This window comes from Labrus bergylta, chromosome 8 (assembly GCF_963930695.1).
Source record: "Labrus bergylta chromosome 8, fLabBer1.1, whole genome shotgun sequence".
NCBI lineage: Eukaryota > Metazoa > Chordata > Actinopteri > Labriformes > Labridae > Labrus > Labrus bergylta.
In genome coordinates this window covers 3,918,407-3,942,888 of record NC_089202.1, presented here as the reverse complement: position 1 = coordinate 3,942,888, position 24,482 = coordinate 3,918,407, and the positions used below count along the sequence as shown (strand labels likewise).

General features: G+C 42.2%; 1 protein-coding gene across 1 annotated transcript in view; it reads left to right on the top strand.

Moving 5' to 3' along the window:
• znf407 (zinc finger protein 407) overlaps positions 1 to 24,482 on the top strand; it is a 158,296-nt gene that overhangs the window by 107,867 nt on the left and 25,947 nt on the right. The window contains exon 9 of the mRNA XM_065957650.1: positions 5,761 to 5,939. Coding sequence (XP_065813722.1) covers positions 5,761 to 5,939 — 179 coding nt within the window. The remainder of the gene's footprint in view (positions 1 to 5,760; positions 5,940 to 24,482) is intronic.

Here is a 24,482-nt window from a genome sequence, read left to right as displayed (position 1 = left end):
TTTTTCCCCTCTGTGACAAAGTCATTTGGGCAGCTCGCTACACCTGCTCCGCTGCGGTGAAGCGGTGCTCCGGTCATTTTTGTAAGCAGTCCAACTTAGAAAGGATGAAAAGACGAGAAGTGATGATTATAGCCTGACAACCAATTTTGCAATTATCAAAGAATGATCTGAACTTCTACCTGAAGTGATCAATTATCCCTTCACTGTATCAATCAACAATTGACCAGTGTGTCATTTATCTTCAAAACACTTCATATGGAGTTCCAGGACAAGAAAACACACAATGTTCTCTTCATTCCCCCATCATCTTGGAGTTCTCCTGTGTTCTCATGTGAACATGTGAGTACAGCTGCTCATGCTTCGGCCTAGGGCTGTCATCAGTTGATAATACAACTTTGAACGAATTTAGAATACAACACAGTAATGTTTGAACCCAACCGACCAAATAACTTTGTCAATAGTCAATAGTGTATTATTTCACTGACATTTAAAGGGTGCATTTGTAAAGAAAAGATGTGTCCACAAAAATGTTGTCAAACACAAAGGGAAAGAACCTGTGCTCAGTTTTACACGTCTAATGGAGTAGTAGATGGGACCAAAGGCCGGGAGGTCGTCAACCCTTTCTGCTGACATCATTATGCTGCTCTCAACATTGTGATCAACCGATCTGGTGATGTTCACTGATACCTCAACATGTTCACATGAGGGAGCTTTGTTAGATTTCTGTTGTTAATAATCTGCTTTTTCTTTGACATTTTTATCATCAGGTTCCTCAGCAAACTGCTGTGAGCTACTCAAACTTACAAAATCAGCCAGATATTGTTGTGTATCGTTGTTTTGACCAAAAATTTAAATCCTGGAAAACTGAAATTCTCAAACTCATGGAACATTTAACCCCAGAAGTCAGCACATAATTCCAGGGAGCATTGACAACACAATCGTACATACATTTATTAACTGTATTATAGTGTCTAATTAAACATAGTCTTTTTTTAGGTTATATGCCTTTGAAAAAAGGTATGCATTGAATAGTTAATCATATAGAATTGCAGATTTTTCTGTTCTTTTTTTAACCTGAGGGCAGTTTTTGGTCCCATTTCAAACCACCACACGGGGCCTATCACAAAGATACTGCACATAGATTGAGCCAAATGTTCCCCGGCCCCATTGTTCCTGCGCTGATACTTAATGATCATTACAGATAGGAGCAAATGAAACAGTAAATTAGAAGCCCAATTAACATTTTGGTGGCCCTGGGGGTTGTAAGAGGTCCAGAGGGCAAAAGAAGGGAGGGGGGGGCAAGGTGGGTAGAGAAGGAGGGAGGTTGGGGAAACGCCCCGCTGGCTCACTAATGTGAAGATGAGGAATTGAAAGCGGGGGCCCCCAGACAGCCGCGAGGGGCCTCGCCTCCGCCCTGCTTTAACACAGTGAATACATGTTTAAAACCCCCTGACGTCTCTGGTGGCCTGACCACGATAAGGAGCTACCAGATGAGTTAGCACATTTGACCTTTCAGTGTAAGCCAGGCTTATGAAATACAACACGCTGCAGTTGTTAAGACATTTTATGTGTGACTGACAGCTCCTGCTCATAGACAATATTTAATAGTTTACAGGTTTACATATTAATTATACCTATTGAAATAATCGTATTAAATGTTATGGAAGACATCCATGGTTCATGGTTGATACAATGTGATCTCCATCAAGGCTGCTCCTCAAATACATGTAAATGAGCAGGGAGTGAATGATCTATCAAATGCCACTCATCTCCCTACTCAGACTGAGATAGATAATAGTGGGGGGAGGAGGAGGGGGGGATAATTATAGTAGGGGAATAGTGGTAAAAATACTCTAATGATATTGCACTGAATGTCCTGGGCTGTCAATTAATGATGTCTTATAGAATATTCTGCAGCTATTTATGCAAGCAGCAAAACTTCTTTACCTCATTGTTTAAGCAATCATTGCTATTGTTCACGATGAGGATTTTTTTTCTTTCTCTCATTAAAGTCTCTGTGGCATCTTAAATGGTCTAATTGATATGTAGCCTCTGACTCATGCCAAGTTACCAACCCACTGGGACTAATATTGTTTATTGAATGCTGCTGCATTCACGTTTCAGTCTTACCTGTTGGAAAGCGATGGCCTCTTTGAGGATGACTCGCTTGCTGTCAGTGCCGGGGAGGTTTTGCGACCTTGTAAAGTGAAGGGAATGATGAGGGAGGAGAGGGAGGCGTTAATGATGATAGCCTGGCCGAGTTGCCAGAATAAGATCCAAATAGCACCGATGATCCAAATGAACCAACCCCCCTCCCCCTCCTCCTCTTAACTCTTATCACACACAAAGAAGCACATTTAAATCTCCTCTAACGAAGCGCCTCTCAATTATACCTGTTCCATTACCATACACGGGTTAGGAGGAAGAATATGGAAATGGCTCAAATAACGGGGAGAGACAGGAAGAGGCAGGGAAGGGGTGATGTATCCGTTGAGCATCAGTATGGCTGATTCCCAGGGTGAGCAAGCGGATGGTGGAGGAAGTTGAAACAGTGTTGGACTAATTAATACAGTGTATAGTAGGAGGGCTGGTGTGGGCTTTCACTAACTGTGACACCTGCTGACTCCTAAACGCACGTTGTGTTGTTTTAATATGACAATTACTCCATTACCATATCTGAGAGATAGCATGGCCCCCCTAGGAATCCACCCGCGCTCTCTTTAGAACCTTTTAGCTCTGCTTCAAATTTCATCTATTTATGCTCCCGCGTTAGAATAAGAAATCACTTTTTAGTATTTAATGCATTTCTTAGCTGCATGACTTATTGTAATTTATGAGCATGTGACAGTTTCAAATCTTCAGTCTGTCTTTCTGTTCATCATGCAGAAAAAAAAGTAAACAGATGACATGATGATGACTTTTCTGTGAACCAGTTAAACATTTGCTATTAATGGCTGATTATATAAACGCAACACTTCATGCCAGTTTTTCTGGATAAAGGATTAAAAATATGTGGACATATTAAGGTGTATGTCTATTTATCATCCATCAATGACATTCTTTGCAATCTGTTTTTTTTTCAAACTCAACTTTGGTCCCAAGTATTTTTAAAAATCAACAAACAATATATCAGGCTTTAGTGAAGGTTTATCTCCAAAAACTATTTTTAATTTAATAACTGATGTGTTTTAATGTGTGTCACATGTGAATCAAACCTGGCAAACATTATAACATCTTTTTTACTTTTTTAAACTTTTTTTGGGATCTTCAAATCTGTCTCACTTTTCTATGGGTTTTTTACGCTAACTGTGTGATTGTTCTGCACCAGAGCAAATGTAAAAGTTTGAATAAACTAGATAAACATCACTCGGGCCTAACATCATGACCACCTCTCTAATCAAATGCAATCAAATAGGAAAGCTCTGGCATCAGTTCTACTTCTATGAAGCATCTAAATATTACATTTTTTGGTTGACATCGTCAGAAAGCTGATAATTATACTTTCTATTTATTATTGAGGTCATAGTGGGTGGGGGGTGTTGGTGTACAGGAGTGTGTTATTTCAAAAGGTGTTCTAAAAATATGGCCCACTCCTTTAACATAAATAAAGGGGCAAAATATTAGGAACAATATGATGCAGTGCAATACCCCACCACTACCCACTATGACCTCACCAATAACCATAAAGTACAATTATACCTTTATACCAAAATCCCTAGATGCATCATAAACATGCTGTCATACTTCCTTGAATTGAACATACAAACATTTCCCTGAGGGAAATCCTTGGTTTACCTTATACTTGTTATTTAGAGACACATGCTTCTCACACACACAGGCCCCACACACATGCACAAACAGGACCTGTGGACATGCATTAGTGGAGCGATGTCAGAGTGAGGCTGCTACACACTGCTATGCAGGGATTGCACCAGAGCGGTTGGGGATTCGGTGATACTCGGAGAGTGCCCTGGCACCTCTGCAGCTACCAGACCAACTTCCATATTTTTTTGCATGGGGATTTGAACTGGCGATCCTCCGGCTCCCAACCCGAGTCCCTACGGACTGAGCTACTGCCGCCCCGATGTTAATACAGAACATGTAGTGATCTGGTAAAACAGATATATTCTACAAAGTTCTACATACTAACTTTTAAAAAGTGTTTTATATTCACAAGTGTGTCCTCCAACCTATTGCTCTGTGTATTGTTTTTGCTAAGAGCCCCCATTGCCCCACAATGGCTCCACAATGGCTCGAGCTCATGTTTTTCATACAGCATGAACAGAACCCAGTGAGAGCCCGCTCCGTTTTTTTAAGCCCCCCCCCTCCCAATGGAGCCTGGGCTGGACCCCATGATGGAGAGAGGCATCTCTGCAAAAGTGAAAACAAATTCTCTCCTCAGCTGGCGTGAGCTATGGCACTGTGAGGCTTTATTGTCCTGGCCAAGGTGATAAGGGAGAGTAATTACGTATTATACTGTCCGAGAATGTCAGGTCCAAACTGAGCACAAGTGCCCCATCCATCAACACATGATGCTGTATGTTTATGTGTGTGTATGGACTGTGTTCTACACTGCACATGCTTGCTTGCATGATGCATTATATATGTGCTGTGTTGTGCACTTACAGTATGTGTGTGTGTGTGTGTGTGTGTGTGTGTGTGTGTGGGGGGGGGGGGGGGTGTTTAAGGATTCAGGTCTGTAGTTGCACCTGGGAGTTGTATCAGATATAAAATGTTTACTTTGGTGCTAACTGTGGTTTCTTTATGTCTATGTATGCGCGTGTGTGTGTGTGTGTGCGTGTGTGCGTGTGTGTGCGTGTGTGTGCGTGCGTGCGTGTGTGTGTGCGTGCGTGTGTGCGTGTGTGTGTGTGTGCGTGCGTGCAGGTTTAGGCCTGGGAGCAGGTCAGGCAGCATCATTAATCAGCAGAGAGTGCGTGTGTGTGACTCTCTGAGCTGACATCATTACATCGCACACCCTGCTGCAGCTCACTACTTGGCCTGCCCTATCTGACCAGGCCATAGACCACTAACCCTCTCTCTCTCACACACACACACACACACATACATACCACACTCTTACTATACCTGTCATACAATTGCGAAAGATGCATAAGGGCACAACAGATCTCTTCAGAAATATCGCTCATGCCTCCAGATCCAACAACAGTCTCACAGACATCACATAGTAAAGTGGAAGGAAAACATCTGGGAGATATTTGAGAACATGAAAGAATATCAAGAAGTCTTCACTTTGTTTGTTTGCTTTTATTTGTGGAAATGTTGTTTTGCAATAAGCCAGGTTTAAGTATTTCTGAAATCGATCTTTCTTTTGTTTGGTGGTTGTGGGACTTAATAGCAAAGACGTATTTAGGCAATAAATGATGTGAGAGTCTGTCCAAACACCACTGCTCCCTCAGCTCCAAAGCCCAGCCATTTCTTTGTGTGTGTGTGTGTGTGTGTGTGTGTGTGTGTGTGTGTGTGTGTGTGTGTGTGTGTGTGTGTGTGTGTGTGTGTGTGTGTGTGTGTGTGTGTGTGTGTGTGTGTGTGTGTGTGTGTGTGTGTGTGTGTGTGTGTGTGTGTGTGTGTGTGTGATCATTGTAACAAAATAAAATGTTAGTACTGTAAACCTTTCTTGGGAACATAGCCAAGCGTTTATCTTGTGTTTTATCCCTCAGGACACTCATCTTTTAATCTTTGTTTTTTTTTTACATGTATTTCCAGAAAGGAATTAGGCTTTTTATCTTTGTTTGTCTCCCTCAGATCCAACTGTGCTGAGAACATCCGGAAGCACATTCTCCACACGGGCAAACACGAGGGCGTCAAGATGTACAACTGTCCCAAATGTAGCCACGCAACAAACTCTCCCATGGAGTTCCGCAACCACTTGAAGGAAAACCACTCTGACATCGAGAATCCCGACCTCGCCTACCTTCATGCAGGTAACCGACCGTTCAGTTTGTACGAAGAGAGTCTGATAAATAACCTGCATGAAACAGCCAACTTGAAATCAAAACATTTAAAAGGAGTTTTTCACCAAATAATCAAGAATCTGATGGATGGTTTAAGGACAGAGTCCAACAAGAGAAAAGGGACACTAAACTAATTTTATATCTTAAAACAGTTCTCACTCAGATTTCTTTAAACATCTGTATTTGTCCAATAGCTAATAAAAAAGTTTGACAGTCCTGATTCGAAGAGAAAAAGTGAAGTGTGGAGAGGCAGTCTTAAACTGAAAGTCAGAGGCACTCTGATAACATGTAAAAATCCTTTATTTAACAGGGATTGTCAACTTGTTTCGACTCTACTGAGTCTTCGTCAGGACATAATTGATAAAGATGAGACAGGTACTTAAATAGGATGTCATGTGATGTCATGGTCACATGATACATTTCAAACATCTAATTAAGATGTAAACAAACACAGCAACTCATATATTATGACAGAAATATTTCAGAACTTATTTCAGTACTGGGCCTGATTTAACGACATACTTGTTGATACATGTTTAAAACAATACAATTTCCATAATGTTATGATGGATAGTATCAAAGTAGTATGTATGTAGTACAGAACCTAAAAAAAAAACTGCAGATCTTCAGTCATATGTTAAAGGCAAGAATCTGTTAGAGGAAGAGATAGAGCACTGTCTAAAATGCACAAAGTCGTTGACAATCTTGCCAAAGTATTTGTCCAATTAAGACAGCGTGTAGGATTTTGCATGCACTTTTTGTCAATGACAAACAAGAAAGGCCCAACATTTAGTGTAGAGGACTTATATTTTTGTTACTGTGGTATGGAAACAGTTATGACTATTACATCAAAAGTCTGTGGCACCCTGAATATAACTTTACTCTATTTTATTGAGTGCAAAACACAGACTTTTAATTTAATTTTTGTGGTTTGTTCCTGCAACCGTATGCACCTGAGAACGTGTTCAGGCTGTGCATGGGCTCCCTTTTGGCCATTCAGATATGGATATTGTTTGAATTTTACCAGTGTTGTATCAAAGATAGAAGTTCTGATAGCATGACGACCCTATTAGATTCACATGCAGGCATAGTTAAGTATTCTTTTAAAAAGTCCCAGCACACACTTTGTCTGCGTCTCAGGTGGTAAAGGAGCATGGTAAAGGTTTAAGTCAACTTCACTGAGAGTCAACAGCAGAGAAGAGAGCAGCCAACAGACTGGAGTCAAGCTGTCCTCACACTGTCCGCCATCATGCTGCCCTTTGTTTGTTTCACTCCTCTTTGCTGGCCTCATGGTTTGTGTTCATTTAACAGTTGATTTTACAAAGTTTACAGCCTGTCTCGCTGTGCTCATGAAGTGCTGTCTGTAACGCCTTCCCAAAAGCTTTGATGTCACGTTCATCACTCTTGGACTCGTCATCTGCAAATTTAAAAGATGCTCTTGATTTTCATTATGGAAAGTAGAATCCCTCGCTTCTGGACTATATCATATACTAAAACTGCTTCCAACGCGATATCAGTTTCAACCATTGTTTTTACATTTCTTTTTAAGTTTACAAAAGTTTGTGGACGTCCCGTAGTTTATCAGTAAAGATTGTTATCTTCACCACTCTTTTCCCTCTGTTTCAAGCATTTGGACCTCACCACCTTCTGTTTACTTACTTGTCCTTATAATCTGTTCACACATACAGTATACACACACCGACAAATCAACATTTGAAACCATTCCTCTGAATTTAATCACCTGGCTGCCCCTGCACCCCGGCCCAGGCCCTATAATTCCACCGAGGTCAGATCCTCCAGGACCCTTGAGTGTGTTTTTGTCGATGGATCAAGTCTTGCTATTCAATGGTGATAGAGGGCATCAAGCCACAAAGAGCCAGCGCTCGGATTGCTGGCCCGGCCATCCCTGCCAATCACTCACGGCCATCGAGACAGATGAAATCTTGTTCCTCCTCTATTGGTTCCTTTGTATCTCAGTGTTCTTCCTTTGTCCTTGAAGGCCACCAAATCCAATCGGCAGAGTGTCTGTCCTTCACAGGAGCAGAGAGGACAGCCTTTATCCTGTTATCCCTTTGACCTTAAATGAAAGCAGTAGAGTCGAAGGGGAGCTCCGTAGGAAAGAGGCCAGGCAGGGGACTTTCCTAGAAAACGGCTGCATTGTGGCTGCACTTTTATTTTCTATTGAAACTAATGGATTGGAGTTGCGTCTTTTTGCTGACTCTGGAAACTTTATTTCTTTGAATCCCTTGGTATATAACCAAATTCCAGCATCCCACTTCTGTCTTTGTTCTCCTTCACTACCACGCTCTAACCTCCCTGCATAACCTTTTTACCTTCACCTGCTCATAGAAACACCTTGCTCCTTCATATTCTCTTCACCCTCTCACCTTTTAGCAAAGCACACCTTTACATTTCTTCTTACCCTTTAACATCAGAATACCCCTCACCTCTGTTTGTCCTTAAGCATGGCTGACCTTTGGTGTCAAAGTTTCAGTTGTTGCTTAGTTTACCCTTTGGTTGTTTTCAGGCCTCTGCTGTGGTTATGTGGTAATCTTAAACTTGATTGTCGATTGACCCAACATACTCACAGCTCTGGCAAGCCGAGTACATTTTGGCTATCACTTTTCAGTTTTATGAGCGAAGGTCAGATATTGTCTGGATTGCATGTCAACTTTCAGTCATCCTGAGGAAATATATCCTCCTTCTTTCAGTGAAGTTAAGCAGCATGTTTTCAAGATGTCATCTTGACGCTCGTATTGATATTCTTCTCACACCACACCACAGATATGAACCCAGAGACTGACAGCTAAAGAAATGATCCAAAAATGCAGCTGATGGTGAAAAGTCTTCACAGCACCAGATTTTTCAAGGAGAAATTACTCATGCCACTTAGCTTTCATCGATGCATTACAATTTGTTCAAAGACTTTTGCTTTATGGCAGCAACATGTTAATAAACCCCGCTGGAATGCAGACAATCAACAAGCCTCTTCACTCGATTAAGACCGATGCAATCAGACAAAAAGGTGGTTTGAGAAGGCATCGACTGTACACTTTGTGATCTCTCTCTCTCTCTCTTTCAAAAGAGAGGGGAAAAGGGGAGGTGTGCGGTGGTGGTAGCGGGAAAGAGCTGTGCTTCATCTAAGTAGACAGAACGAGACCAAAAGAAAGAGACAGGGGAAAAAAAGATTAAGAAGGTAGATGTTGAATTAACCTGCTTGTGATTGCTCTCTGTCAGAGTGGCACCAGGGCCAGCAGCGAGAGCCAAATCATCTGTGATGGCCCTTCCCGCTGTTCCCCCTTTGAAAGACACAGATCAAACGCACCCTAGTCACGGGCCCTCGCAGCCCCCTCGCGCACCGATTGATTGACACCCGAACGTCTCTGCTACTGCTCCTTCCCTTCGTATCACTCTCCCTTTCTCTTTCTCCGCTCTCTCTCTCTCTCCCCTCGTCTTCCCTTCTTTATTCAGCGTCGCACTTCGAATTAAAGCCCTTCTCAAGGATGAAAGCAGAGGTCCTTTGCAAACGAAGGAAGAGAGGGAATTAGACCCAGCAAGTGATGGAGGGGAATGATGATTAGAATTATAAGGAGAAAAGAAGGGAAAAAGGGGGTTAGATATGTGAGGGGGCGGAAATGTTGCTGATAGGACACATTTTAATAAAATGGTAATGACAATTGTCTTCCTTGTGCGATCTGCAGAGAGATATGGCGGGGGGAAGAAGTGGCAGTGCCTGTGTGATCTCTGCATAGATAACAATGCGGCAGCACTAAAGCTACAGGTTCCTTTAAGTGCTACAAGTTTGCTAAATTACCCCCCCCCCCACCAAAAGTTTCTTTCTAGTTAAAATGCTGCATGTATGCTACAAGTGGAGAAGCTTTGGGAAATGGTATATTCCCTTCCTTCTTTGTTATCTCCCTCCAGCGAGGTCAGCTGTGGTTGCAGGGCAATGGCTGTGTTAGATCAGCCTAATGTCCTCTTCAGTACCAAACACCACGTTACACTCACACACATGCACACACACACACACACACACACACACCCACACAGAAAAAAGGTGAGATGTCACCACGAGTTACGTCAGTGCATCTTCATGCCGCTATTTTTAATTGTAAAATATTTCCCTAATTTTAAACCAAGGTTATAATTGCACATCTTGGGGGCATGGAGATCAAATGCTTTGTAATTAGCTTACAGCAACTGAGTGCTTGGATCTGCTGCAGAGTGCCTGAAAGATAAAACAAACAAATAAATAAATAAATCAACTTTCTTCCAGGCATTGTTTCTGCTTTATGCAGATTCTATTTTCCTTAATAATGCATGATGGATGGTAACCGTAGAGGGCTAGAGGAGACCTGGCCTTGTAAGTGATGATCTTAATACACAGTTACAACCACAGGCAAATTCATTTGTTTGCATATATTTTTCCTGATTAAACAAATCTGTAAACAAATCTGGGTTTGGATGGCTTTTACTTTAAGTTATGCATCTGTGTTCCTCCCCCAGCTCCCCTCCCCTCCACCTTCTGTTCATCACGTAATGAAACATTACTCTCCTGAGTTTTACTTTGCGTATTGTGTTACAGTGACGTGTTGCATCGCCGAGGACAGGTGTGTATGTCATGCAAATGTTGTCCTGGTATCCCGGCGCATATGACACCTGTGTCGACTTTTCTCGAAAAAGAAGCCACAGACACCGGGCGATAAAAATCAACATCTGTTTTCTAATAACAATGTGTTAAATGTGACACGTTTCTATGTGGGACAATATGTGGAGAAAAAAAACAACAATGCATCACAGTTGTTAAAAAAAATAAAATAATAATAAAAAAAAACACCTATAGGACATCAAGTCGTCAGCATTAGTGATGAACCTGCGTCTTTGTGTCACCGTCCGTATGTTGCCTTCACATGATAGGCATTAATGAAAAAAGTCATTCTGTTCAGTGCGATGTAAAGTCAGATTAACAGCGTGGCTTATTGTGCTGATGCTGTCAACGCATAGAGGCAGGCTGTTTGAGCTGTAGCTCACAAAGTCAACAACGAGGGATTTGTGGGCTTAATGGGAAACTAAAATATATACATTTACCATTAAAGAAAGGAGGAAACCATAATATCAAGCTAAATAATGAAACCCTTTGTAACAGAAACTTGAAGTGCAGTTTTCTGATGCCACCTGTTAATGTTTGTTAAGATCAAATATATATATCCTTGAACATGAACATGAACAAGTCAGAGTACATGTTTAAGTGTTTTTTTTAAGTGTTTTTCTGTCTTCATATCTATTTTTCTTGACCACACAAAAACAACCCTTTGAACACCTGCATGTAGAAACCTGAAGATGAGCCTGTGTTAGGGTGTTAATTGGAGAATTCCCTCATGGAGGAACACCTTTCACCTTCATCAGGCACCGAATGGCTCACCATGACAAGTCACATTAAATGTTATGAGCGTACAACTTTGTAGGGTTGTGCATCACAAGTTTCAACATAATACAATGTTACATCCACTCTTTTTACAATGATGTCGTGGTATCATTAAGTCAGCCAAAAGACTATTCTTTTGTTGTTTTTGATTCAATTTAAAGGCCTGTGATCTGTAAGAAATGATACTAAATGCACAATTGTAGTTGTGATGTAATTCACCAAAGTATAAAAAGAAAACATGCTTATTTGACAGTTGTAATGCTGCAAACTTCCAGACATTTAAGTGAAATACAGTATTTTACTTTAAAGGAAGAATGTTCAACTTTTTGATCCACTTTTGATAACACCCGCACTAAACCAAAACAAACTGCTATTTGGCGACACCTCTGCCACACTGAATCCTCCGCTCTCCTACAGCAACACACCTCCAACCCCTCTCCCTTCATGTTTCCACAAAAGAGTTTTCAAATTGGATTGCACCATAATCAAGCACTAAGCACAAGCAGCAGACAAAATTGTCCTCGTCTCGCGCTGCACTGTTGTGTTAGCATGCTAATGGTAGCGCTCTTTAGTTAGCTCGTAGCTTCACATCACATGTAAATTTACATGGAAAGACCGTGATCTAAAAACACTTACATGACATCAAAATAAGCAGTGAGTACAGTATGTGATTCTTCTTTTCTCCAGTCACTCAATTAAACAACTTTTATACACAACTCCGTCCCGTCCATGTAAACACGGCTCAGACAACATCACAGACAGCCGGGCTCACACTTCTCAATCATTGTAGACAGTCATAGAGAGACTTTTACAGAGGATATACTGGATTGCTGCTGTATGTATGTGTTAAATGTTGCACATTATGCCTTTAATATGAAAAAAAGATGACTATGAATAAATGTATTGGCTTGTAATTTGTCTGAATTAAAATTGAATCCTAGATAATTTAATCAATATAGAGATGAAATTGAATGGATCGCTCCCTTCATCCTTTAACTGTCCCTCTTATGGACCCAAAGGTTTTTCTGTGTTTAACTCTTCATCCACACACTCCACACAAAGCCCAGGTTGAGTTATCAAAGTTAAGAAGCTGCTGCTCAATGCCAGTGTGTCCTATGAGACATTTCAAGGAGGGGTGCGTGTTAGTCTTTTTTTTTCTTGCGGGGGGGGGGGGGGGGGGGGGGGGTGTAGCAGCTAAGCAGTTTAGGGAAAAACACACATCATCATTTGCATGCATCTCAGTAAACCAATAGAGGGCCGGTCTGGGCCGAGCGAGCAGCAAATTCTGCATAATGACCTGCTCCAATGAGCGTGAAAACTCCCCCAACTGGCTGCATTTATCACACATCAGCCGCAACAAACAGCCTTTTGTTTCATCTTCCATTATTTTCCCTTCCTCGTGGCACTAATCTGAGAGGCCCCCCCCTCTCTCAGCCGTTTAGTGGCCTAGCAGAGGCTTGCCTGACAAGTCCAGTTCAGTCAGTGTGCAGAGGTAGAGGCAGCAGGCAGCATATTTCTGGCTCCTCTGAAGTTAGCTCTTCATTGTTTTGGCCCTCCTTTACGGCAGCCTTGTACACTTTAAATGATCCCTCTGTAAACAATGACTTGAAGTGTCCCTGCACAGACAGTCTGAGCCTCTGGAAAAGTTCTGTCACTTTCAGAAAATTTTAAGCAGATTGATGACATTCGATAAATCCTCCTGTGGTGTTGCACTGGCACAGTTATGTTAGACGCTTGCTTATGTTGCACTATTCTTAAAAAAGTTACAGATGGCTTATGTAGGGCACAATTTGTAAGTGTTGCAAAGTGAAATAGGTGCAATATGAATCAGCCTGTAGTGACTTTTAAGAATAATGCTACATTCGTTATTGTTGCACTGGGAACATGGAAAATTGGGTGTTCAATTGCACAAGAACAGTTACAACATAAACTTAAACATTAACGAGCTGGTTTAGATAGTTGACCTTTGGACAAAGCAGGACCTCTTTTCTTTTCCCTGATGTTTTCCTGAACTTGCATATGTAGTTTCTTTCTGATGAAAAAAACATCACCCTGATCTTTAAAAAGTCGTACCTGTCACTCCCCGTGAATCCCCCTCCTCTGACATCCACTCAGTGCCACTCGTTTGCTTCTTTAGCTCATTTAGAAACACCAGTCTCAGTTTCAGTCTGTTTCATAACCAGCTGAAACTCTTGACTGGAGCTTATCCATATATATATATACTTATCCTTCAAATACTTTACAGAGTGCAAGGTATCAAAACTACTACTTAGCATACAGCTAACTTCTGTCTTTCAAATCAAGAGGAGAACGTTTGCTGTACATTTGCAATCACAGTTGTTGTAACACTGTAGTATGATGTTGTAAAAACCTGCTCTACTTAGACAGCAGTGACACACACAAGCACCTCCTGAGAGTGATGTGTGGTGGGGATGCTCGCGGGCAGGGCTGCTCCTCCTGTGTGGGACAGTGAATATGGGACCAGACAAGCCGCCGGCTCCTATAAAACCTCATCCATAATTCAATCCTCCTTCTCCTTCAATTCAGACACGCTGTACATATCCAGCTCCAGCTAACAACTAAGCTGTCTGGAAGAAGAAAAAAAAAAGACGGAAAGGAAGAAGAAAGAAGAAGTGGTTATTGATGAGGAGGTTGAGTAAAAAAAAAAAGATAGGAAAGGAAAGGAAAGATTGTTAAGGAGACACCGCCGATCCCTCTCAGTGCTGCATGCCCTTCTTGACCTTTACTGAGTCAACACAACTCCTAGTACCAACATGTTTGTCCTGATCTAAGCCCTCATTGGCGAAAGGGTACTTCTGAGATCTCCTCCTCGACCTCTGCCCCTTTAACTGGGCCGAGGACCCTTTTCTTCCTCCCTCTCCTCTCCAGCCTCCGCACGTGTCGTGTGTGTTTGGTGGCTCTACAAACGTCTCAGAATCTCTAATTAACCAACTGGCTCAACTTCCCAACTAAACAGCCAATTAGCAGCACTTTGGCCCAGCCCAGTCCCATGTTCACTGATACAGTGGCCTATTAGGGCCCCTTATTTCTCCCCCAGCATAATTGAATCCCCTGGCTGCTCATCAGTGGGCTAATTTAAGCCAATGTGCAGAGTTGGTAATCAAAGGGGCTGCCTATTAGACTATCAGACCCCAATTAAGTGCCCTCTTATTTCCAACATAACAAGCCACTATCGCTTGGGCTGTTATTGTATTTCCCCTTTTAGTGGCCAGTTTTGTTTGGGTTGAATCTGTGGTCTGTTTGAAGAGCAGTAAGTAGTAAGTGGAGGAGAGGAGTTGTAGCTAGTTAGCACAGTTAGCACAGTTACAGGTGGTGTTTTAAGGAATACACACTTGTAGATGGAGGAGGACAACATGTTAGTAAAGTGACCTGAAAAAATATGTGCTTGTGTTTACACTCTCTGATGATAAATCTCAGTTTTTAGGATGTTTTTGCTCAAAAGTCTGAACAGTCTTTTAGTGTACTAATCTTCCACGCTTTCTTAGAGTACCTTTTGATTTGTGAGAAATTCTGTTTATTTGATGGACAGCCCCTTAAGATGAACCATCTCGTTTTCGAGAGTGGATCCATGGTCCAACACAAAAAAAAACACAACAGTACAGTATGACACAGACACAGTCACGCACAACATACACACCCATCCACCCACATATCCCTCCCGCAAAGCCACCCGAACTAAACCATCAGAGGTAGATACACATAATGACACATTATGCAATCAAGACAACAAAAGATATGGTATTAAAGGGGCAAGAGGACATTACCATTAGAAGCAGCAGCATGATTATTTATATAGCATCTTTCAGACAAATTCAGTTGTAGCTCAAAGTGCTTTACAAGTGATTGACAAAGGGTAGATTGTTACAACAACACCTGACATCTCTTCATCCACAGGGGCCAAAATAAACTGCACAAAATCAAATATCTTCACTTATTTATTTTAAAGCACTTCATGGACTGCTTTGAGCCTCAGGGGGAGAGAGGTGTGATGTGACAATTGTCCTGCCTTTTTTCTATATCACAAACTTAAGTAAGAAACTGATGAGTGGAACCCAAGCATCTCATTATCATAAAGGAAAGCCAAGTGTGATCTGTTGCAGCGACGACTTTTTTTTTTTTTTCACCTCATTATTTGGGTTCAATGAGTGCACACTGTTATAACTGTTACATTGTCAGAATGTATAATTGTACAGGCAGTGAAGTTTTTAAAACTTAAAAAAAAGAAAAGAAAAAAAATTCAAACATCTATCTCCGGCTGCCACTTGGGATCTGCCCAAATCTAGCGAGGCTTAATGCAGCTTTAACTTGACAAATAGATTTGAAATGAAAAAAAAAAAAAGTTCAGAGATGAATGCTTTCACCAGCAGCACCTCTTTCTGTCCTCTAACAAATACAGAATATCTCACTTTTTTTTTCTTCTTCTTCTTTTCTTCTTCTTCTCCCCACCTCTCCCCCTGTCCTTTTCTTGGTGACTGGTGCGGCTGAGGGGAGCCAGAGTGTGAAAGAGGCCCACAGAGGGCTGATGAGGACTGTCTTAGCAAAGCATGTCTCCAGTCGCAGAGTGTGTCTGCAACATTTTGTACCGGGTGTGTGTGTGCGTACATACGTCCGAGTGTGTATGGTAGAAAGAAAAAGTCGTGTGTGCTTGTCTTGGAGTCTTAAGTGTGTGTGTGTTTAGTGTTGGTGTCGACTCCCCATAGCCTAATTAAAGGGCGAGGAAAGCCACTCACGGGGAGATTAAACCTAAAAGGGTAAATTAGCACTCAAAAGGGGTGTGGCAAATTCACACTTACGCACGAGCCATGAAATCTCTTCTGACACCTGAGAAGAAGGAAAAAAAATGGAAAAAGAGTATTAGGAGGATAGAGAGAGTGGGAGAAAACTTTTGTGTTTCCATAGCATAGCACTGTGCTGTGTATTTGTCGAGAAGAGGATCCGAACAGTCGACTTTATTAGAGATAAGAGATCAGAGTTTGGGAAGCGGCTGCGTCCTATCGTGGTGTGTTTAGGTCGGCTGATTAGCTGCAGGACCTGTCACTTCATTTCACTTTCTAAGTTCACCTGCTTTGTTGTTGTAACTAGACTAGGACGAAAGAATCCGTCAAATGAAGGTGGAGTAAAATAATGAAGTGCAGCAGGGGCAAAAATGTCTTTAACATCCCTTTAAATACAATTATAGAAACATGACATTTAAGAAATCTGAACCTTCATTAAGTATTGATATCATGGTTCCATATTGCACAAAAAATGACCTAATATGGAATTTGGATCGAAACCTGGTTCCTTTAACATCCTGGTTCCACATTTTTCAAAACCGTTGACTTTGTGCTAGCCCACTATCGATCCCTCTTTCAGGGCTTGTCGGTCCTGCAACTCATATCTTGAGTCGAGTCACGTAATTTAAATTTGAATCACTGGTGAACAAAAATACATTGTCTAAAAAAGTTTTGAATCAAACTGATCTGCTGGCCAACAAGCGCATCAGCATGTAAAATCAAATAAAACCAAAAGGACGCACCATCCACTGTCTTCAGTTTGAAAAATGATGCCATCTCTGTCTGTAGCTGAAGAACAGTCATCATCATCTTCCACCACGACAAGCAGCTGTGGCAAGCGCACCAAAACTTTGTAGCTCAGTCCTGTGAGTCAAATAAAGTAAACCAATGGTGAAGTCCAAGTTGAATCTGGCAGGAGAAAAAGCTAGTTAGCTAGACCAACAAGGTGACATCATGTAACATCAGGATTTGTTTTAGAGCGAGTCAGTATAATAACATTTAGGCAAAGTTCAAATGTCATGGTGATGTGTTCCCACCTCCAATCTAATCTATTCTTAAAGAATGGCTGTATAGCTTTAAAGGGGCATACCAGGAATAAAATACTCCAAAATACTTACAAAGTCCTTTGGGACCTGCAGAGACACTGTCCAAATGGATATGCACGCCAGAAATGTAAAGAAATTGAAATAATTATTGAAAACTAAAATAGTCTATGCCCAATGTTACTGAAGCAGGCTGTCATTTTTTTTTTTTTTAAAGATAATTCTGGTGACATCATCCAGGTTTTATCACATAAATTGCAACTTCTACTAAATATGAAAAAAAAAATATATATATATATATGTATAGTGCACTTCACTGAATTAATGAATTCATGAGGCGTGTCTTAAACTGTTCAACGTTTTAAATCAGTGACCCTTGATACCCGTAGGCATAGAGTGATAGTTATGTGTGATGTGTTTAATAGACCTGAGACATGCACACACATGTGGGACAGATGTGGTTTGTCACATTATTGGTCAAACTTTTTCATATTAATATCCCATGATTCAATAGCATTATGTAGTAGTGCCCTGGGCTACACTGATGTCTTTATACTAATCTGCCCATGTTGTCCCCCACACACACACACTTTACTCTCTGACTAAACCAGCCTGCTGTCTGCCTGTGTTTGTGTGTCATGATGTCTTTGTAAGGTTTTGGGGTGATGTGTTTGTGTGTGTTGAGAGTGAGTGATGTGACTCTGGGCCAGCAGCTGAATCTGCCATCAGATCTGTCTCTCTATCTGTTGTCTCTTCTACTTCTGTTTGACTGCTCTCAGACAAGTGTGTCGTTTGAGTGTGTGTGTGTGTGCATGTCAGCTGTCAGTGTCTTTCTCCAGAATCAGCAGACATCTTACAGAGAATCTCCGCTCCGCACAAACACACAAATATACTGAGTGAAGACACACACACGGATTCACACAGAAACTTCCATCTCCAATTTTATAGTTTTTTGCCCCAAGGATTTAGTGTGTATGTTTGCACGTATAAAAGATTTCATGTGTATTGATGTGTTTCTACAAACAAACACACACACACACACACACACACACACACACACACACACACACACACACACACACACACACACACACACACACACACACACACACACACACTCTTGCATGTCTTCCTGTTTGTGGGTGTAAGAAAATAGATCTTGGTTCTGTCACGGCTGGGCCCGTGGGCATAAGAGGCCTTAACGGATGTCTCTCTCAGCGACACACACATGCACACACACACTTATTCCTCTCACATGCACACACACACATACACGAGCGGGTCTCAGACCTTCTCTCCCTCCCGGACTTGCAGTGAGGAATACAGAATCAGGCTCCTCTCTAGATAGTGATCAGCTCCAGCCGTGGCTTCAGAAATGCTATCTTCAGCGGGCGGCTGAATTGATAATACTCCCCCCTACGCATTTTATTACAAAGGCCCAGTTTGTAAAAAGGTAATCATTTACTGTTGCTACTATCTCCCCTGAGCCATACATCTTCTGTCTTCACAGGACAAAGTTCTCCCGCTGCTACCGACGCTGTTTTTTCCTATTTTTTCCCACTTTGTCGGGGGGTTTACTTTAAGGTCTATCACCTCCTGCTGCCTCAGAGTTTTACACATACAAAAACCCACCTGGTAGAAGTACCGGTAGAGGTTTTATATTCAATGTTTGCATTTTGTGTTACATGGGTTGGTGCTCAGGATTTATATATATGTGTGTGTGTGTGTGTGTGTGTGTGTGTGTGTGTGTGTGTGTGTGTGTGTGTGTGTGTGTGTGTGTGTGTGTGTGTGTGTGTGTGTGTGTGTGTGTGTGTGTGTGTGTGTGTGTGTGTGTGTGTGTGTGTGTGTGTGTGTGTGTGTGTGTGTGTGTGTGTGTGTATAGGGGACAGAAAAGTAGAAAATGACAGTGAATGAAGGACTAATCCCTTTGGGCACACAGCAGAATCCAATACCAAGTACCAAAATCTCATCATTTCAATTATCATATTTATCATATTTATTCATTTTCTCGCAGCCAGGCTTAATGCTCTCTCTCTCTCTCCCCTCCCTCACTCTCCCACCGCTGCTTCTTCTGTACATTAATCTATTTTTCCCTCCATTGCTCTCTCCACTGGCGACATGTGAGCCTGTCACTCATGTTGATTGACAGCACTCAAGTGGCCTACGGAAAAGCAGCTCATTTTTTCTCTGTCCTTTTTTCCCTTTTTTTTGCGGCCCGACGTTGTGCTGGTGATGCAGGGGTTCTTATCAGGGAACCCAATTTATTGCCGTTTCTTAGGGCAAAAAGGGGTTGCCACTCATGTTGACTGACAGCTCTCAGATTTGCAGGCTATAGTGGAGGGATTTCCTCTAAGTTGTTATGTTTTCTCTCTCTTTTTTTCCCGCACTGTCGGAGATTATTCTAAAGCACATGGACATACAGACACGCTTTACACACAAAGACATAGTGGAGACATCAGCCTCGCTCCCTTGTCTCCCAACTGTTTTGTTTGCGTCTGACCTTGGCGCTGATTTTGACTGACGTACGGCAGGCTGCGGTGCTGCTCACCACAAAGCGGGTCAAGTTCAGCCTTGTGAACATCTTAGTTTGGGTAATTGTTTTATTCTTTAGGGAGGGACCGGGCTATAAGAAATACACTGTTTAAAGAAATACTCTTTTGATTCATGCACATTTTTTAAAAGTGTTTTTACATGTGAGAGAAAACCATGTTTGTTTTGCATTACATGTGGGAACATGGGCTCATGTATAAATTTGTCCTAAAGTGTAGGTCTTATATTTCCCTCTGTGTTTGCCTGCGTGTGTGTGTGTGTGTGTGTGTGTGTGTGTGTGTGTGTGTGTGTGTGTGTGTGTGTGTGTGTGTGTGTGTGTGTGTGTGTGTGTGTGTGTGTGTGTGTGTGTGTGTGTGTGTGTGTGTGTGTGTGTGAGATTCCTGTGAGTGTGCAAGTGCACAAACCCTTTTGACATGCATTTGAAAACCCATGCATGTATGTCAACATGTGTGAGTGTTTCGCATGTCCCTGTCTGTGCATGTGATGCCCGTGTGTGCGTTTGTGTGTGTCAAGTATGACCTCAGAATCCTGAGGCTTATCGCGGCGGTGTTCCACATTATTGATAGCGAGCGGAGATATCGACAGGCCGAGCGCCGGCAGCTTGCAGCAGCGCCAGGCAAGCGGGATGGGACTTTGATATGACATATTGTGCGTCTCAGCACAAGCCATAAATAATTCTGACACGTTTTTGTATGCATGGGAAAGTCCTTGATTCAGCCTCCCATAAAAATAAACTTCTATTATGGAAGGTATTTGTCAAGTGGGTGCGTGATGGATGGCCCGGCGTTTACCCCGTGGCAGGACGATGGGTTATGGATGCCCGCCGCCCCTTGCCGGGGGAGGAGTCGCATCCAGCAGCGCTGACACCAGAGTAATTACTGCCCTCCTCGCCACTGCAACGGAGGGAGGGGAGAGGAGTAGGGAGGAGGGCAGAAAGGTTGGTGTGTGGGGGGGGGGGGGTCTTTTATACGCACACCTGCACACCTTCCCATCCACCCCCCACTCCACGGACTTTCCTGTAACGCCACTGGCATGAAGTGTCAGGGATGGTGCATGCTGTGAGGGCAGTGATGATTAGACACAGATGGATGGATGGACGAGTAAAGGATGGGAATACAGGAGATGGGACCATAGATTTGTTGCTTGCTTGGTTAGTTGGTTAATTGATTGATGGATTGATTTATTTTGTGACTCTGTCAGAAGACAGTTCTTTTGATTCCTTATGAAGACGTTACATGTCGTATTTCTGAATATATTCCTGCCTTAGTATCTCTGACATTTCTGCTTAATAACCATAAACTTAATAGCATGTTGGGTAGGTCATCATTTCTTGCTTATCATAACGGCAAGATATGTTTGAGTCTATTTTCATAGCAAACTTCTTTTTTTTAACCATAATTTTTCAACTTTGATCAAAGATTATGTCATCGGTGCTCCTGTTCTGAGAGCCAGCACAGTAAGTCCATTAAACCATTAATCAGTTGTCAAAAAATTAATACACAGCACCTTCGATAAGATAAACTTTATTGATCACAGCTCCTAAATTGAAGTGTCAAAGGCACCAAAACAAAGTAAAAGAACTGATACACGGTTTCATGAGGTAACCCCAGAACCTTGTCTCTGTTTGTTATCATTAAAATGAACGAGGAAAAAAACAGAGTTTACATTAGCCATGCACGATAGGGAAATGATTCGCCATGAGGGATAGCAATGTTGCAAAAAGTTGCACAGCCAAACTTCAGATGACTTATCACCTTCATGCTGCAATCACAGCAAGCACTTTCATTTGGTACCCTGGTGAAATTATCCTACTAAATTTGATTTGTTTACCCATACAGAAGATAAAGACTACAACTAGTGTGCCTAAAAATAAATGTTCTGATGATTTGATGACATTAAATCAATGTTACAAAAACAATCAGACGTTTTTGTCCCATGTTAGTTTTACAGATTAAGGTTAGCAAAGCAGAGGTGCTTGTGTGTTAGCCTGCATATATTCACAAGCTTATCCTTGTGCATTCTCTGGATCGCACACTTATAAATATGTAGAGATCCTGTGTGAGCTAATGAGCACATGTGTGCATGTTTCTGTGTCAATCTGTGGGCCCAGCACACAGATTGAGCTGAGCCTCATGTACCATCTGAGGAAGAGGAGGAAGGTAGGCGTAGGGGCATCGACTGGGTGAAGGATGCCTGCTCTTCTTTACCATCCCTACCCTTTCGCTACCTTGTGTGGGTGTGCAGGTGGGGCTGAGGGGGTCAGGGTGGGGGGCTCATGTGGCAGCCTGTCAGTGGGAGTGACACCTGTTCACCACTGCCCAGCCCTTCATCCTTACAGCTGCTGCACCCCCTCTGCCTCAACCTCTTTCCTCAATTCCATCTTTTTGTCACCTTCCTCCTCCATCTCCTCCTTAGCAGGCAGTATGAGGAGAAGATCATCACAGCAGCCCAGGGACAGTAAGTAGGACCGGTCCAGATGTTCCTACATGTGTGGAAGGAGGAGGATGTAGTCGGGACACGAGCACAAAGTCAAACAATGGCTGTAACGCAGCAGATTGTTTCTGTGCCATGGAGGCTGCTGTTAAGGGAGATGATTAGTACAAGATGGTGTGTGTGTGTGTGTGTGTGTGTGTGTGTGTGTGTGTGTGTGTGTGTGTGTGTGTGTGTGTGTGTGTGTGTGTGTGTGTGTGTGTGTGTGTGTGTGTGTGTGTGTGTGTGTGTGTGTGTGTGTGTGTGTGTGTGTGTGTGTGTGTGTGTTAACAAGCACTAGCCAAAATAAACGCCTTCAGAACACAGGTGAACATAGACCTGTGATGTGGTGTCTATACAACACTTCTGTTTAAGGAGCTGTAGCAGCAGATTAAGTTGTAGTTAAAGTTTTTTTTAATTGTCTGAAACTGCACACCTGTTAAGAACCATACAGTACACCCCTGCTTGGAGTGTTTCTTCATCATTTTCAATGTTGAAACATTGAACAGGGTGTTTCAGGGACCCTTTCTAACCTCCAGGCTTCTACAACCCTTAACAGGAGGGACGCATTTAGTTTTAACCCCATTTGGTGGTCATTTCCAACACAAACCATTAGTCAGCCCCATTTTCAACAAGTTGGCTTTAAGCCCAACTTGAGGAAAACTTAAATACCCTGGCACAGTTTAGGACTGCCAGCTTAGCTTCTCTGAAGATACAGACTATATTTTCAAGAAATGCTCACAGCAAATTTATCTCCTGAGGAAACTCAGTGGCCTTGGTGTCAGTAAGCAAATTTAAGAACTGGTGTACAAATCTATTGTTGAGTGTGTTCTAACTTTCCATCTTCCTGCCTGGTACGGTCACCTGAGAATAAACTCTAAGATCGTGTAAACAGCAGACAAAATAGTGGGCAGACCACAAAAAACCTCTCGTCTCAATTACTTACTTAATTTACTTACGGGACCAGGAAGAAAGTGAGGAGTATCCTCTCTTCTGCCAGTTTGAACCTCTGAGCTCAGGGAGGCGCTATAGAGTCCATCAGGCAATAACAAATGTATTTAAGAAGTCATTTATCCCAAGTGCAATAAACATCCTGAATCTTACAACATGACAGATGAGATCTAAAACATGATATGAACTGTTGATTGTCTGTCATAATGACTGCCTGAAAGTCTTTTATGCTTTTTTATGTATCTGGAAAGCTTAAGGTCAATATCCACCTTTAGTGAACAATAACCATTTATTCCATTCTATTCTAATCATCCATTTAGTGTTGTTAAGTATGTCAAGATTTCTAGAAATACTTTTCTTCATTCACTGTTAATGTTTTGATTTTTTTTTTTTTTGTATTATGTCCACACACTACGTAAAGCTGGTAACCTATTAGGCATGTTAACCCTTCACTACAGCCTTTGCATACAAATGAAGACTGAGGCAGACACTACTGAGACATGCCTGAGTACAAGGATCCTACCTTGTTTCACCTGGTAACCCTCTCACAAGGTCCAGATATGTGGACTTCCTTTTCTTAACTCATGAATAATTGTATTATTTTGATCCTTATACGCCACCCTCCCTTTGAAGTTGAAGTTGTTGGGTTTTTCTGGCTAAATAGCGTGTAACATATCAAGCATGTTAACCCTCCACTAAACCCCCTGCATACTAATGCAGACTGAGGCAGACAGTGTTAAAAATGCTTGTTTGCATGGATCTGGCCTTGTTTAACCTGGTAACCTCTCATAGGGTCCGGATAGGTGGACTAACGCTGCTGTCGGCAGCTACAGATGAGGGGGTCAGGATGAGGAACGGGCCTCGGTCAATAGGCTTAGAAGACCATCAGGGACTATTGATTGTGGCGGACAGTGAGGCCAGCTCTGCACTAATTGTTTCTTTACTAGCCTGTGGCAAAGACAACAGTCACGGGCAGGGACTCATGAATCTTGCATCGGTTTTGTTGCGAAAGCACCGGGAGTTAATAGCCTTTGATTACTCTCTCTGTGTGTGTGTGTGTGTGTGTGTGTGTGTGTGTGTGTGTGTGTGTGTGTGTGTGTGTGTGTGTGTGTGTGTGTGTGTGTGTGTGTGTGTGTGTGTGTGTGTGTGTGTGTGTGTGTGTGTGTGTGTGTGTGTGTGTGTGTGTGTGTGTGTGTGTGTGAGAGAGAGGATCAGTGCATAAAATGATGGGCACATATATATTATTGGTTTGCATTATTTTGGACTCTTATTGGGCTAC